Source organism: Podarcis liolepis (assembly GCF_965112155.1).
Source record: "Podarcis liolepis genome assembly, chromosome: 11".
NCBI lineage: Eukaryota > Metazoa > Chordata > Lepidosauria > Squamata > Lacertidae > Podarcis > Podarcis liolepis.
In genome coordinates, this window is record NC_139565.1 from 55,152,337 (window position 1) to 55,169,873 (window position 17,537).

General features: G+C 42.1%; 2 protein-coding genes across 3 annotated transcripts; both read left to right on the top strand.

Annotated features, from left to right (window-relative positions):
* The first annotated feature begins 3,426 nt into the window (after positions 1–3,426).
* Positions 3,427–8,957, top strand: RPL17 (ribosomal protein L17). Of its 2 annotated transcripts, none has more exons than XM_083466322.1 (7): positions 3,427–3,529; positions 4,940–4,992; positions 5,082–5,122; positions 6,174–6,308; positions 6,909–7,007; positions 7,774–7,965; positions 8,867–8,957. In XM_083466322.1, exons 2-7 carry the CDS (start codon positions 4,953–4,955, stop codon positions 8,912–8,914), a joined length of 555 nt encoding a protein of 184 aa, XP_083322448.1. In that variant the 5' UTR covers positions 3,427–3,529; positions 4,940–4,952; the 3' UTR covers positions 8,915–8,957. The 2 variants fall into 2 exon arrangements, with proteins under 2 accessions (XP_083322448.1, XP_083322449.1); XM_083466323.1 differs by having other exon boundaries at positions 3,526–3,656.
* Positions 8,958–12,598: 3,641 nt separating this feature from the next.
* Positions 12,599–17,025, top strand: LOC310689154 (UPF0729 protein C18orf32 homolog). Its single transcript, XM_083466370.1, has 3 exons — positions 12,599–12,686; positions 15,163–15,402; positions 16,134–17,025. Exons 2-3 carry the CDS (start codon positions 15,202–15,204, stop codon positions 16,206–16,208), a joined length of 276 nt encoding a protein of 91 aa, XP_083322496.1. The 5' UTR covers positions 12,599–12,686; positions 15,163–15,201; the 3' UTR covers positions 16,209–17,025.
* Positions 17,026–17,537: the final 512 nt, after the last annotated feature.

The window sequence follows — 17,537 nt, forward strand, 5'->3', positions numbered from 1 at the left end:
AAGTTCACCTTTCTCTTCCCGAGGGCAAATGGATCACACAACTAGAATTCACCAAACTTTGGAAAAGAGATAGTGTATGCTCGTTAACTCGATTCCTCAGGGGACGGATTAATTGACTGTTCTGTCTTCCTCGATGGAAAGACAAATTTACAATGTAGAGGGATATGGTCACTGAGCATAGGATCACCAATGTAAAACTCAGCCACTTAGGGCATCATTTTAGTGGGTATCAGAATATAATCCACCACGCCATTTCCCTGCGGGGAGATAAAGGTGAAATTCCCAGAGCCTTCCCAATCAGTTAGCCCATTGAGCCATGTCAGGGCCCTAGTAGTGGTCAGCTTAGTGAGTCGCAGACCAGCCAGATTAATTACTGGATTCCGTGATCTATGTTCCCAAAAACAGAAGTCTGGGAGAACGGGCTGTGTATAATGCAAGCTTTTGGTTTCATCAAATGAAGCTCTATGGATTCTGACCATCTTAGGCTGTTAGATATTTCTGCTAGAAATAAGCAAAAAGTACCATAATCACGGGACACGGGTGGCGCTGTGGGTAAAAGCCTCAGCGCCTAGGGCTTGCCGATCGAAAGGTCGGCGGTTCGAATCCCCGTGGCGGGGTGCGCTCCCACTGCTCGGTCCCAGCGCCTGCCAACCTAGCAGTTCGAAAGCACCCCCGGGTGCAAGTAGATAAATAGGTACCGCTTACCAGCGGGAAGGTAAACGGCGTTCCGTGTGCTGCGCTGGCTCGCCAGATGCAGCTTTGTCACGCTGGCCACGTGACCCGGAAGTGTCTCCGGACAGCGCTGGCCCCCGGCCTATAGATGTGAGATGGGCGCACAAACCCCAGAGTCTGTCAAGACTGGCCCGTTCGGGCAGGGGTACCTTTACCTTTACCTTTACCTTACCATAATCACAGGTTGATCAATTGCAAGGATTCGGAGGAGAATCATTAAATCTATTTTCACTTTGCCTTCTTCAGTATGGAAAAGAAAGAGTGATGTGGAAGAGACATATACCGGTAATTTCTGTTTCTGCAACTAAATTATGCAGATTTTCGTCAAGCTGTCAAGACAATAGCAAACAGCTCCACCTGGTGGCTTCGCTTTGCCTGATTTTTTTTAAAAAAACTTGTACTGCATTGCTTAATTGTTTCTTATCTAGAAAACTATTGTTATGTGCACCGTTCTCTCTGAACAGTGAGAGATTTCAGGGGTACCAGTGCATGCCTTGGGTATGAAGGTCACTGGAGACTGCGATGTCTTTGTGATATTTGGTTTTATTTACACACAGATGTAAGCTGAGTTTAAGATGGAAGGGCTCACAGCATTATCCCTCCCTCAGATGCTGGTTACCTGTTAGGTCTGTGGATGTGTAGGCAGGTGGATATTGTCTGATGCCATGGCACTGAATTCTCACAAAGAGCATAATCATGTGTTTCTGTCTTTTCTATTTCCAATTACCAACCCAACCATCCTTTGCTGCACACACACAAACACACACCTTGATGACCTCACGTCCATGCAAGGCCTTCCTCACTCAGTCTCCAGCTTTTTGCTTTTTATGGAACACTTTGGCTCAGGCAATCTCCTAAACACAGAAAGTTGGGTCCAGGGATTAGGAGTCTGGCATTCGGTTTAACTTCCCAAGCCTTGATTAAATTCTAACAGCCGCGGGACCTTGGAATTTAGGGGAGTCTGACACCCACAATCTCATAACAGTATTATTAATATTATTATTATATTTCTATCCTGCCCTTTCTGCCAAAAGAGCCCGGGGTGGCAAGCACATCCACAATAAAACATTTTTAAAAGCACTCAGTTTAGGATTGCCATGACAACGTCTTTCAGCCATCAAATGCCTAGATAGACAGGATTTCTTTACATTAACTATCCCGAAATTCAATGAAGGAAGATACACCTCACCAAGCTAGGCATTCCGCAAATGGGGAACTGCCAGTGTAAAAATGGTTTATTTCCTCTCTCTGCCCATTAGTATGCAAAGGGTATCACTCTTCAAAAGGCAGTACAGAAAGTTGTGCGGCCCTCCAGGAATGGTAAAGTGAACTAGGTGGCTCAAAAGGCAGAGCCTTTTCTGTGGTGGTGCCCTATGGAATTCCCTCCCCAGGCACTTTCCTCTGATGCCAATGTTGTCAGATTCAAAATATCCTTTCTTCCAAAGCCCTTAGATGGCAAATAATAAAAACCTGTTATATTTTAACTGCTGTTTACTGTTGGTGCTCTGTGTTTGTTTTTAGGTCACATTAGGTCAGTTCTAATGTGTGTTTTTGCATTGGTTAAATTTGTTTAAAATAAATAATAAGCCACACCCAAAGCCAATTCTGGAAGAAAGGCAGAATAGAATTTTTAAAATGTAAGTAAGTCCGTCAGTAATGCTGGTTAACTGCTTGAGCACCTATGCTAGCACACTTTACAGAATAAAAGAAATCCACTGATACTGGGTCTGTCTTGCTTTTAAATGGCAGGATTTCTAAGCCTTTAATAATAATATTATAATAATAATTTATTATTTATACCCCGCCCATCTGGCTGGGCCTCCCCAGCCACTCTGGGCGGCTTCCAAAGAAACCAAAAATACAGTAAAATATCACACGTTAAAAACTTCCCTGGTATGTGGACAAGCATAAATTAACAGGTGAAACTTTCCCTCATCATGGCTACATCTCCATGTGGCAAGGAGAGGTCATGAAAGGAGGGAAAAGGAAAAGCAAGGTTTAATTATATTGCAAGCTGCCTTGAGAATGGTTTTTAACTTGGGGGAGCTAGCATACAAATAAAATGAATGATTGACTGATATCAGGAAAGGCATTGCATATAGAATTTATGCTGTGGTGCTACCAAAGACACAGAAAGTCAGAGGGAAGTCTGATGTAGATTTTTTCAATTTCATTGCTCTGTATGGGACAATGACAATAAAGATTATCGTATCGTATCGTATTGAAAAACAAAGTTTCAGCCTTGGTGCCGCCAGCAGAATGCTCTATTCCAAAAAGAGAAAGGTGTTAAAATTGGAAATCAGATATGAAGAGACAATTAAAAACTCAATGATCTGATAGGACTGAATTTGCATTTGACTAAAATAGCAGCACCATGGCATTTATGCGAATATTGTTCAGCATAAGTGATTTGGAAAAAAGCTTTTCCTTGCATATAGACGCATATCATTGATGTTTGGTTATATTTAACTGAATGTTAAGAATTTTTAAAACTGAATTGTTTTGATTATATTTTGATTTGTATGCACCTTTGAGTTGGATTTTTTCGCAGAGTATAAATGTAAAAATATTTATATTTCTCTCTCTTTCCTGGAGTGTCCGTTTTATCTGTTCTATAGCACTTTATGAACGGTGCCTGGGCGCATTCTTCGTTTTACGCCCGGCTGTGCAATTCCTTCCCGCTCCCTTACTGACGAACTCGCGTTTGCGGCGTCTTCTCGCGAGACCCGGAAGCGGCACGAAGGCTTCCCAGAATCCTTCGCCCTTCCTTTTCCCCGGCGGTAGCTGTGGCTGTAAGGTGAGTTTGATGGCGGCTGCTTTGGGCCTTGGCTGGTATCCGCCGCCGCGGGCCTCCATCCCGGCCCGGGTCCCCAGAAGACCTGCTTAGATGGCGAAGGGAGGCGAATAGCTCTTCGCCCGCCACTGTATTTCCGTTCTTTGGGGCGGGGAAGATTGAAATTCGGGCGGCCGGAGAAGTCCGGGGTAGGGGCGGTAGGGGGGAAAATGGCCTCTGCAAGCGGCTGGCGACTCTGAAAACCCCGGATGTGGAAGCTCTGCCTTTGGAAATGCAAGTGGGCCGTGGGAGAAACAGATGGGGAGGGAATCAGTTCTGTAGGTTTTCTACAGGTAGGCCTCGTCTTTTCGGCTCATCCTTGGGTGGGTTAAGTGGGAAGGCAAGATAAACTCAGGGATTTAAAAAAATAAGATTTTCATATGTTATGTGTTTTTGTTTCTCAATTTGATACTTTTACATGGTCTTGCACTCCGGCTTTTGGTGCATTGTGTCGCTGTTATTTTTTATTGATAATAGCTTAGTATTTATTGTAATTGCTACGGGTGATTTTCTGCTTTATTATTTGCTGGTGCTTAATTTTATTTTGTACTGTTGTTTTCCAATGGGTTATTGAATACGACTTTATATGATGCAAGTTGTTTAACGTTATGGCTTTTTTTGGATTGGATTGTTATAAGGTGTGTGGATTCTGCTGTAGACTTTGCTGTTTCTTCAGCTTGTAAACTGCCTTGAGTATAGTAATGTAGAAAGGCAATACACAAATTAAAAGTGAAATGAAAGTTGGGATTCTCTTCTTTGCCAGCTTCCCCCCACCCGTGGGTTTGGCAGGCCTGGGAAGCCGCATGGTTGTTTCAAATACGGATGGGCATGTTTTTGAAGGAGTGGTACTGTGGGCTTCTGAAATGCAGCAGGGCCTTTTGCAGTAGAGTCCAGGAACACCATATTTATGTGTAATTTGTCACTGCTTTTGGTGGTGGAGGAAGGCAGGGGAGGGTTATTATTTGTGCTACCAGGAGAAAGGATTGCAAGCCATCAAGTGTTGTGCTTTATAGTAGGATTGTGCATTTGTTATGTATGTACTTGAAAACGGGCACAATCACTCTTACGGGGCAATAGTATCTCATTACCTTCTAATAGCACGTTATCTTACTTTAATTACACTATAGGGTGGCAAATAGGGGGGAATGAACCTTGAATGTTTATGTATTACAGAAAGGTGGTTAAGTGGTACATAGTTTGAAAATATTGTTGTAAAAATGGAAGCTGCAATGATGACTATCTTAGGACACCTTTGGATTAAATTATGAAAATAATCACATTCTTCTGAGCAGCTTTTTTCTAACCAGCTATTTGGAGAGTGTGTGTAATTTATGGCTACAATACTGGAAGATATATTTATTTTTCCCCCTCTAGGTAAGCTCTGAAAATGGTCCGCTACTCACTTGATCCGGAGAACCCCACAAAATGTAAGTATTTTTCCTATGGTACGTGCCTCATACTTCAGTGATTACCAAAACTTTCAGAATTACCATGTTTTTATCCCTTCTCCCCACAGCATGCAAGTCAAGGGGGTCCAACCTTCGTGTTCACTTTAAGGTATGTGAAATCTTACTTTGACCCCCCCCCCCCAAAAAAAGGAGTGGATGTGGAGTGGGTCACACTGTAATTTGATGGAAGCAGAATTCATAGATTATGGTGCTTAATCACAAGATTGTCACATCAGATTTTCTAAACATCACCTGGTCATATACACTTTATTGTAAAGCTTGTTGTGCTGCACAAAACAAGTTGTCATTCTCTACCTAACATCCCTCTTTCAAGAATTTGTGGTAATGGGGACTGTACGGGCTACTGTGTTGCCTAGGTACTCAAACTAGCAAGCCACCCTTCCTGGTTCAGAACTAGTGAGGAACAGGGGAATAATAGGCACAGGGTCCTAGTGACTACAATTTTGGGGTTGGCTGCCAAGGCTAGTCAAATCTCTCTCTCTCTGATTTTTAACTGAGTTTTAAACAGAACAGTAAAGCGCTAATAAATCCTGAAACAACAACAAGGTAGCTCAAGATTATATATTATATATCAGAAGAATGAAGAGATTACACCTGGTATAGACTCTGTCTTGCGTTGCCTTGGTCAGTAGGTAGAAGGCAGTTCACTTTTGTCAGCTTTCTGTAATGTCAAATCTTGCAAAGAGGAGAGCATGATGTTACATTAGAATTTTTTTCTGGAGTTCTGTAACACACACACCCAGCAAATGAATTTTCCATGATATATAATGTCATAAATAATATCCAGATAGCTCTTTTAAATAAATCTTGTCTTGATCAGATGGCCTGTTAAGAACATCTGAACAATTAGTACGAAATTCTGATACCATCAAAGGGGATTGATGTTTGTTTCAGGGGTGGTGAAATTAATGTAACTGCAGTGATGACCGACTTAGGACACCTTTGGATTCATAATGAAAACAACTAAGTGGCTCTGAGCAGTTACTTCCCTAGTTAAGCTAGAGTTACTATGCAGGCGTAGACTCTTATTATACAAACAGTGGCTTGGAGCTATGTCTTAAGTAAATGGCACCATAGTTACAGCCTACATACCTAATGGGAAAATAGCCAATAATGCAATTATTATTTCACCCCTTTAGAACACACGTGAGACTGCCCAGGCTATCAAGGGTATGCACATCCGAAAAGCTACCAAGTACTTGAAGGATGTGACCCTAAAGAAGCAGTGTGTTCCCTTCCGTCGTTACAATGGTGGTGTTGGCAGATGTGCCCAGGTATGGATGGATTTGGAGAAAACTGTTAGCAATTTGAGGAAAACTTTTTGAAAGGCAGTAATTTCATTCAGTAGCGTTTGAGGATATCTGTTTGTACAAGGAATATCTTGAACATGAAGGCTGGTGAATATTGATGAAAATGCGTGGGGAAGTTCATGTGTTAAAAAACTGAAGCCACAATGAGCTGCGAAGAAATTTGTCAATGACCAGAAAGCGTGTTCTGTACTTGGTACACAGAGACTACATTGTCCCTCTGCTTCAGCAGATCAATTTCGCAGTAACTGGATTGCTAACAGTCACTATGCAAGTCCTTTTGGGGGGCAGAAACTGGAAAATTCTAGGAAAATAAGTGTGATACATTACTTGGTGTTTATTGAATCCTTATTTTTCAGTTTGCTATGGGGAATTACATACGAGTGCCTTCAAGTTGTTGGATAGAATCACGTTCTCTTATGCTTGCCTGTGGTTGCTGTGATGACTTTCTTAGGACACCTTTGGATTAACCGTGAAAAGAACGTTTGATTCTGAGCAGCCTCCAAAACAAATCACGTTTAGCATTTTTCTTCAAAAGTATACTCATACTGAACTCTCATCTTGCAGGCCAAGCAGTGGGGCTGGACACAGGGGCGTTGGCCAAAAAAGAGTGCTGAGTTCCTCCTGCACATGCTTAAAAATGCTGAGAGCAATGCTGAGCTCAAGGTAAAATTTCATGCGGCTTGTCATGTTGGGATAAGTTTCAGTTCTAGTAAAGGTAAAGGGACCCCTGACCATTAGGTCCAGTCGTGGCCGACTCTGGGGTTGCGGCGCTCATCTCGCTTTATTGGCCGAGGGAGCTGGCATACAGCTTCCAAGTCATGTGGCCAGCATGACTAAGCCGCTTCTGGTGAACCAGAGCAGCGCACGGAAATGCTGTTTACCTTCCCACAGGAGCGGTACCTATTTATCTACTTGCACTTTGACGTGCTTTCAAACTGCTAGGTTGGCAGGAGCAGGGACTGAGCAACGGGAGCTCACCCCGTCACGGGGATTCGAACCGCCAACCACCTGATCAGCAAGTCCTAGACTGTGGTTTAACCCACAGCACCACTCACGTCCCTTATCAGTTCTAGTAGTAATCCAAATTTTGAAAAGCAAAAACACACCTTTGGTTCAGTGGAGTTGGTATTGAGGATATGAAGTAGTATTTGGTAAGAGACTTGGGATTTACGGGAGGATTGTTGAAGGCAAAAGATTGGGTTCTTGGGTACAGTGTAATGTAACAGACTTTGGTGGCAGTGATGACTATCTTAGGACACCTTTGGAATAACCATGAAACAAACACAAGATTCTGAGCCACTGTAATTACTGGTATTGCTAGTTGACTTTTCAGGTGTGGTTTAGGAAAGTTAGTGATTCACTTTGAACTAGGTAAACCTATTTTGTTATGGGGTTGTAATGAGAACTTTTTATTTTCCCCCACCCGCAGGGTCTGGATGTAGACTCTCTGGTAATTGAGCACATTCAGGTTAACAAAGCTCCCAAAATGCGCAGGCGAACCTACAGGGCTCATGGTCGCATTAACCCCTACATGAGTTCTCCTTGCCACATTGAGATGATCCTCACAGAGAAGGAGCAAATTGTCCCTAAGCCAGAAGAGGAAGTTGCTCAAAAGAAGAAGGTATGAAACTTTTTAAATAAATAAATGTCTACTCAACTGTACAGATAACCAAAATGACACCAAAATAACTAGAACTTGATTTTGGCAAGGTAATTTAAAGAGGGGAAACTGTTTAAAGAAGTGATCAGGGCTGTCCTATACATGTTAACTCAGATGTGTTCAGAGGTATAATTTGTGTTTTAGAGTTGCACTCCAATGGTAATTAGGTCAGTTATTTCAAAGCTGTATTTAATACTATTTTCTACAAGTATTTACAAAAGAAAATTCTTGTAGCCAGCAAAACTTTATGTGAAAGTCTGTACAGTGATTGCAAATATTGTAAACTTCTAGTATTGTAAGCTGCTATGGAGGATTAAACACAGAAACAAAAAACAGCATATAAGTCTCTTAAATTTAGCTTCTATGTTTATTTTAACTTATTGTCTACCTGTCTATGGGGCTTGAACATAATTATGAAGTCTGTAATGGAAATTGAATGATAGAAGTGTCTTTAATTTTAATGGTCAAGTCAGAGGTAGCCAGTGTTGATGTCTTCCAATTTTTTTGGACTCCCAGCTCCTATCAGCCCCAGCCAGCATGGATAATTGTCTGATGATGGGAGTTGTAGTCCAAAACATCTGGAAGACACAGTGTTTGCTATTGGCTATCTCTAGCATAAGTAGTTGCCCCAAATACTGAGTTTTACCAATGGAAATAATGGTCTGTTATTTGCTTTCTGGTAATTCTTCCTGGAGCTGTGCTTGGTAATAGATAAATACATTGCAGTGATGCTTACATACAATAATCTCTGGAGTTAAGTTATGGAAAATATACTGTGTGGTAAATGTGTTTTCTAATTGGTTTCAGCATTCAGTGAATGTTTTTGGTCAAGTGATACTGATTTCTTTTGTTTTCTCCCCAGATCTCTCAAAAGAAACTGAAGAAGCAGAAACTGATGGCTCGGGAATAAACATCTATTCAGTTCACAAATAAAAAACAAAATTTTAAGTTAACTGCACATGCTTTTTTATTTATTGTTTTATTTGCAAATTTAACAAGCAGGAATATTATTTTCTTTATTATATTTTAATAATGATTAGGATTATGATAAACCCCACCACCACCTCACACTAAGGATACAATAACCACCAATACATCCATCTAAAGTTAAGCATGCAGGTTAATGTAAGCCCTCCAGATGTCCAAATAGGTATATTTTGCTTGAAAAATACTATTCTGAGCGGAGTGATTATTATCAATGGCTTCTCTGTCACATAATGTATGTTATTTCTCCCATTTGTTCATTAAACCTGGGTTGAAAGTCAAGCGTGGCTGCTTGCTGTTTAGAAACTGAATACAGTTTCATTTTGTCCTGGTTCTTTGCCCATCATCATAGCCAAAAATGAACACTTTTGGTAGTATTGATTCAGTCCGTTAATTCTTTGCATGACATACACGGAAAATGTGACTATAAAAGGAGGAGTTTATATACACAAATGTCTTGTTTAAAAGATGAAAGTAAGACAGACTGCTGGTTGTGAAAAAGTGCTGTGTGTTGTAAGTTAATAAAAGTTTCACTTAAATTTCTTTAGGACGAAGCCCTAAATGATTACTCCTTTCAATAAGTAACCCTAACCTGAAAGGCTCAGAAATAGTCAACATTTATACAGCACTATAGGGAGGTGCAGGTAAACAATGAAAAAATAAAATTTGTTTCAGTTATGGCTCTCTACTCTTGGATAAAGGCTTAAGTTTGCAATAGGATCTAACAAGCAGCACAATCCTACACACCACCAGCCCCATAAACCAGTTTGGGGGATTTTAGGATGTGGTTTGAGCTGCCTTGATTCAGCATGCTAACCGAGGTAAAGAGTTGATTATGTAAAAGGCAAAAAGCAAGCAATAGACATGTTTTTTAGGGAAAGGGGTAAAGTTGCATTGCATCTTAAGCTTGCTTTATACACTGAGCCCATTGATGGGGCATGGTGTAATATATACACACCACCAAAATTGTGAATAAAATGCGCCCAGCTGATGAAAGTGTAGAAAGTGTCTCCTTTTTCCCCTCTATGCCCCCCATTAGTAAGGAACAGTTAGACTTGCTCTAGGTTTTTTTGCTTTTTAGTGACTTAAGTTGGGTTTTGAGGGAAGTTAGGGATGTGGCAATTGTAAGGTACCCCCACAGGGTTTTTTTAATTAAAAAGTTCTGAATTTTCATTTGACTTTTGTGTCTTTACAACTCATCAAATAGGTTACGTAATTTGTTCCTTACATAAGCTTCAAGCCTCTTTAATAATGTATCCCAAGCTCTCTTTATTTTCCATTTTGCACCAAAGTTGCATCTGCCCTTGTACCATGTATTTCCCAGCGTTTCTCCATGACCAGAAAAGCTGAATTTCTGCAACATCTCTGTTTAAAAGAATCTGAAATTGTCAGCTTGTGATTATATAAAAGCTCCTGTGAGCAATGGCTTCAAATATAAAATCATACAATGAAGGGCATGCATATTTCACATACTGTGTCTCTTAAGGATAGGAACTTTAAAGAAAGGCTATCCCAATAACACAGGTGAACCGCCCTAAGACCTGTAGGTATGGAGCAGTATATAAATTCAATAATAAATAAATAAATGCCTATGAAAAATGGCGTGTCTTTAGTGGTGACATGACAGGCAGAAAGCCAATGCATGAAATGTTTCCCATTGCTACCGTTTTGTAATGAGAAGCTGCATCGGTTGATTATCTCTATTTTGCAACTCAAAAAATGATATCATGCCCGATAACGTCTGATCCTATAGGAGTTTAAAGATTCAGTGATGTGCCTAATTAGATTTTGAACAGAACTCTGTTCTGCAGCATGCCAACTAATAAAACAGCCCTGCTGGAAGAAGTATTACTTGTCATTATTGAGACAACACAGATTTCATACGAATACAGTCATTCTTTGGGATCGCAGAATAATTATATTATGAAATTTATATACTGCCCTTAATCTTGAGGATCACAGGGTGCTTTACAGTAAAAAACAAAATGCATACGTATAATAAACTAAACAATACCCCCCCCCCAGCTTAAAAGGCCATGGAGAAGAGGAATGTTTGCCTGGCTCTCAAAGATATTTAAAACTACAAACTCTGTAAACATCTGGCTGTGCTTTCGGAAATAAAAATGTCTTCAGCAAGTGCAAAAAGAAACACAGTGAAGCTGCCTGCTTGTTATCAACCGGCAGGGAATTCCAAAGTATCAGGGCTGCCCCAATTCCACTGACGAAGACCCTTCTCCCGCCAGCAATTGTGTTGCGGCATCTTGCATCGACTGCATGCCTGCAAGGGAAACTCAATGGAGAACGCATTGTAGTAATCTAGCCCTAATGCAGGCTTCCTCAACCTTGGTCCTCCAGATGTTTTGGGACTACAACTCCCGTGATCCCTAGCTAGCGGGACCAGTGGTCAGGGATGATGGGATTTGTAGTCTCAATACATCTGGAGGGCCGAGGTTGAGGAATGCAACAAGCGAGCCCATGATGTGCTGCAGCCAGGCTTTGTCCATGGAGTTTTCTTGGCAGGGATACTGGAGTGGCTTGCCAGTTCCTGCTCCAGGTGGATCACGTTTGGTCAAAACTCTACTATGACCTGTCCATCTTGGGTGGCCCTGCACGGCATAGATCATAGCTTCTCTGAGTTATTCAAGCCCCTTCACCACAGCAAGGCAGTGATCCATGAAGGGGGGCGGGGGTGGGGGCGGGGAGAGACATCACCTTGCCAACAAAGGTCCGTATAGTTAAAGCTATGGTTTTCCCAGTAGTGATGTATGGAAGTGAGAGCTGGACCATAAAGAAGGCTGATCGCCGAAGAATTGATGCTTTTGAATTATGGTCCTGGAGGAGACTCTTGAGAGTCCCATGGACTGCAAGAAGATCAAACCTATCCATTCTGAAGGAAATCAGCCCTGAGTGCTCACTGGAAGGACAGATCCTGAAGCTGAGGCTCCAAGACTTTGGCCACCTCATGAGAAGAGAAGACTCCCTGGAAAAGACCCTGATGTTGGGAAAGATGGAGGGCACAAGGAGAAGGGGACGACAGAGGACGAGATGGCTGGACAGTGTTCTTGAAGCTAATAACATGAGTTTGACCAAACTGCGGGAGGCAGTGGAAGACAGGAGTGCCTGGCGTGCTCTGGTCCATGGGGTCACGAAGTTGGGACACAACTAAACGACTAAACAACAACAAAGCCAGGCTTTCCTAGTCCACAGAGCGTGTTGCAGTAGTAATCCAACCAGCAATACAGTGGTACCTCAGGTTACATACACTTCAGGTTACAGACTCCACTAACCCAGAAATAGTGCTTCAGGTTAAGAACTTTGCTTCTGGATGAGAACAGAAATCGTGCTCCGGTGGCGCAGCAGCAGTGGGAGGCCCCATTAGCTAAAGTGGTGCTTCAGGTTAAGAACAGTTTCAGGTTAATAACGGACCTCCGGAATGAATTAAGTACTTAACCCGAGGTACCACTGTACTGTATAAGGAGAGGGAGGAGGGCGGGGCTTCGCGGAGAAATGGGGCTTCGGTCACACCCCACTCTGCCTCTAGTGTCATGGCGCCCTCGGTGGAACGTAAGGCGGGAGCGCGCGACGTCAGCGCACCACGTACTTCCCCATTGGAGCTTGCGGAGTGACGTCGCGTTCCTTTCCCGGAAGTGAAGAGCTCCCTCGGCCGGCACTCAGTTGGACGTTGGAGATCCGCGCAGGTAGGTTGGTTCGATGTCGGCGCTGGACGCGGCTCTCGCGGGCGGGCAAGGCGGGAAGGAGGCGGCCGCTGCTTTTTCCCTTTCCTGCCGTCCTCTCCTTTCTTCTCCTCCCTTAAACGTCCCGGTTTTCTTAAATTGAAAACAAATAGCTCATTTGCATATGCTGATTCGCTTATTGATTTTTAATTGGTTGCCTTCAATCGAGTGAGTGCCGTCGTTTCCTCTTTCTTTAAGGACAGGCTTTCTATTTTTTAATTAAAAAAAGAAAACAGCGGTAAGAAAAATACAGCGCGAGTGTCGGTTTTGGAACGACCCCCTTCTGTGAAAATACTTAACTGATTGATTTAGTGTTCATATACTGTACAGTGCGCCGCTTGATTGAAAAACCAGAACAACAGTAGCTCAAAATGGCTTGCGAAAAAGGTAAAGCAAGAAAAATCCAGGAGAAATTCGCAGACCTCCTTTGAAGAACAAAGGTTAAAATACCGAAACATTTAAAAAATCAGCTCAGCTGTCTAAGCATCTGGGTAGGCTTGTCAAAACAAGAACGTTTTCAGCATTAAAAAAATGTGCAGGTAGGGGAAAATGTGTTTATTTGCAGTACCTGAGTACTGTCCAATAACTGCATCCTCTGGGCTTTGAACCATAGGACTTACAAGGCATGTTTTCATTTTTATGCAAGCAGACAAATATTTCGAAGAGAAACAGATGATTAAAAAATTGTCATTTGTGTGTTTTGGCAGATCTCTCCCCAGTCCTGTAAACTAACTTCAAGGTCTTCTACCTCCACTATAGTAAAAGCTGTACCTGTGTGTTTGTTTAAGCTTTGAATTATAAGCGTAGTAGGTATGTTCTTGGCTGATTTGTCTGTTTATGGATAGGTTCACTAATTCAGGCCACAGTGTCAGTACCCTCTTTGAAAGTGAGTCCCTTTGAACAAATTGGGACTTAATTTAGAACAAACAACATGCATTGAAGGTCATTCTTCTTAACTAAATAAAACAAATATGTTCTAGTATTTTGCAACAGCAAAATCCTAACCTTACTTACCTGGGAGTAAGCCCCATTTAATTCAGTGGGATTTTTAAAATATGTGATTTTTGTATCATTAGCGAAAACCTGTGGGCAGATCAAACCTACTGAGGTGTAGGGTGGGGGTTTAGGAAGAATATTTGTTGGAGGAAGCACACCAAATCTAGATTGCTGCTGGGCTTATTCCTTCTGGAAAACTCTGGTAAAAAGTGCAAAGTAGTATTCTGCTGAGTGAACACTTAACCCAAAAGGGCAGAGGGTCTCCCAGAACCCACCTTCTTGGTCCATTTGGAGAGCAACACCTGTTTGCTTCACTCTAAGAACAATATTTTTGCTTTATCAATAATATATTATTGTAATTTAGATTATTGGTTTGGAGTTGCCAGCTCTATGAGACAACTTAATGGTAAGCTGCCTGCTAGATGAGGCAACTACTTGCCGTGCCTTCTCTCAGGTTTCTGTTGCTTAACACCCACAGACCTTTTCCTGCTAAGTCCTCATTTAATTTGTCCTGAAAAGTTTGCTTTCACAGTAACACGTTCTGAAATTTCCCTGAGTCTACTGAGCAGGAAATCCTGTTTAAAATCCCATGGGATGAATAGGCTGTGCTTAACCCGAGTCCTTCTCATTTTGGCAGTCTACCTAATCCAGTTCTGCAACTGGTCCAGTGGACATCTCAGTGACATCATTGCGTAGATGGATCAAAGCTTTCTTTTTGGTTAGCTAATCATTTGCACCATTTCCCCCAGTAGGCCCCTTCTCCTTCCCTCCACCTCACCCCTGAGAGCACCACATTGCACTCCTTCTATCTGGGATGGCCGTCCTCTTCCACTGAGTGCGGTTTCAGCATTCAGGACTACAAGAAGTTCTGTGAGGAATAATTTAAGAAATATTGTAAAAATGGAAAGGGAGAAATGATTTGTTAGAAAATGTAAAGGCAATATTAAGTTAGGAATTGCAGGAGAAATAACTAAGACGGAGGATTATCAGAAGCGCTGAAGGAAATCCAAATAAGGATATGTGTGTAATAATTTGCGCGGTATGTCTTTAAAATTTTGTATGCTAAAAATTTATAAAAAATATTTATAAAAAAAGAGAGCACCACATTGCAGTACTAGGGCCACATTCCCAGATCCATTTATTTTCATATGAAGAAAAAGCCCTGTGTGTTGCTTTCCTATTTGTTCCCCACCGTTCTTTACTGCCTGCTAACAAAACCGAACTGCCAGGAAAAGAGAATGCAGTATTTACGGCCTCGTTCCATGCCAAATTGTGTTGATTGTGCAGTTCTGTACTTTGTTTGTTTGCTTGGAAGTATGTCCCACTGAGTTGAGTGTGCACAGGACTGAATGTGCACAGGACTGGAGTTTGAAGCTCCTTGCAAGGTGCAGGGGCCACTGAATATGTTCCCCATTTGCTAATTTTTTCCCCTTCTATGTTTAAGCCTTCCAGCACATTTCTGCCGCAGGAACTGAAAAGAACAATGGTGTGCATTCCCTGTATAGTCATTCCCGTTCTGCTGTGGGTCTATAAAAGGTTCCTTGAGCCGTATCTGTATCCCATCATCTCACCTTTCATCAAGCGCATTTGGCCAAAGAGAGCAGTGCAGGAAACAGCAAAGAAAGACCAAAAAGGCAGCACTGAAAATAGGCGTGAGTTGTACGACTCCATGGATGATTCTAAAGTAAGCATTGGCAAAACTCTTTATGTATGTGCATTGTGTGTATAGACCATATGAAGGACAAGTTGATCATGTGGTTCTGCTAGCTGAAAACATTTCTAGGACACCAGTTTCTAGGATGCTTCATTCTAGATTGTACAGCAGAAACAGCTGCTGATCTGTTTTCTATACCACAGCTGTAGCCATGCATTCCCTGGAGGGAACTTCTGTGTCCCAGAACAGTAATGGAAAGTAAATATACCATTCATTTTGAAGTTAAAACTTCTTGTCTCGGTCAAAATTTAAAACTTGTTGCCTCAAAGGTTCTAATGTTTTGAACATGTAAGCAGGTAAAGGACCCCTGACAGTTAAGTCTAGGCGCGAACGACTCTGGGGTTGCGGCGTTCATCTCACTTTACTGGCCAAGGGAGCCAATGTTTGTCTGCAGACAGTTTTTCCGGGTCATGTGGTTAGCATGACTAAGCCGCTTCTGGGGAAACCAGAGCAGCGCACGGAAACGCTGTTTACCTTCCCGCCGGAGTGGTACCTATTGATCTACTTGCACTTTGATGTGCATTCGAACTGCTAGGTTGGCAGGAGCAGGGACCGAGCAACGGGAGCTCACCCCGTCGCGGGGATTCAAACCGCCGACCTTCCAATCGGCAAGCCCTAGGCTCAGTGGCTTTAGACCACAGCGCCGCCCGCGTCCCTCTGAACATGTATTTAAACGTATTTTCTCTCTGTGTGTGTTTCAGACTGAAAGCAACGGCATCGCAAATGGATTTGCTGAAAGTGGTCCACCAGGGGTTTCTGAGAAAAAGACTGATTAAGTAAGCTTGTGCTGTGGGATCGTGGTTGCTTTAGGAAAATGAGCTGATGATGCTGTTCCCACCTGGAAATTTAATTGCACTTTTTTTCTGAAAGAAAACTTGGAATCTGCATACACACAGGCAGACACCTAGGAAAATTTAGGATGCTATTTTCTTTGTAGCTGAAAAAGATTTAACATGTTGTCTTGCTCTGCTTGACATTCTCAGTACAGGAGAACCTTTTCCAATGCAGTGCAGTTTATGGTGTTAGCTTTTTAGGCTCCAGTTTTTTACACTGCTGTGTAACTGTCAAAATTGTGACTTGTTTCAAAGAACTTCCTGGAACTCAACTTCCACACAACTTCTTATATGCTTGTCTTTAAAAAGCTAGATGACTTCTGTATTATAGCTGAAGAGAACAGCACTGTAAATACTCAGACACTAATAATAAATATTAATAGCTGTTCACTCACTTTTTCTCAACCCATCCCTGCAAAACTATGCGTTGTTTGGCATTCCTCCTGATTTTGCAGATACGATGAAGCAAACTTTGTGTGAGTAGACACGATCATAGGGGCGGTAGCCCTGATATGGGAAATATAATAGTATTCCCTGCCATTAATTAAGACCAGGCAATTTGCCCTTATTTCTGAAGGTGGAAAAAGAATGTTTTTCTTAAAATAATAACAATATAAAAATAGATCTGTGTGCAAACTGCTGTATTTTGGTTGGCAACGTTGACATTGGATTCAGAATTACTCTAAATAAAATCTAAAGGTTTTGCTTTTACAACTGAAGGCTGGCATTCTTAATAAAACATGTTTCCTATGCTCGTGGATCTAGTTTTGCCCTTCCGTTCTTAGAGTTGTGTGAATGGGAGATTGGGGACTTAATGTCCCAAGTCAAGAGAACCAAAGAGTCGCATTGCAACTACAATGCACCATAAAAATAAAAACGGAAATAGTTATATTACTGGGGGGCAGCAAGGGGCAGGCAAGATGGGCTTTAGATGGCTTCTCCTTAAGTGGCTCCTGCAAAAGGCCATATGGGTGTTCCTCTTGAGTCTGGCAGACATGGGCTCAGATCCTAATTTGGCCCTGAATCCATAAATCAGGATTGACTAACCTTTGGCCTGCCATATATTGTTGGACTAAAATTCCCATCATACCTGACCATTGGCCATGTTTGGTAGAGCTGATGGGAGCCGTGGTCCAACAACATCTGGAGCAACATAGGTTTCCCATCCCTGCTCTAATGGGTAAGGTTGGCATCAGCAGAGAAACAGTATGTTCACTGTTGCTGATTTTCTCCACAATGCAGAGTTATCCAAGAGGGTGTTAGGTGTGTTCT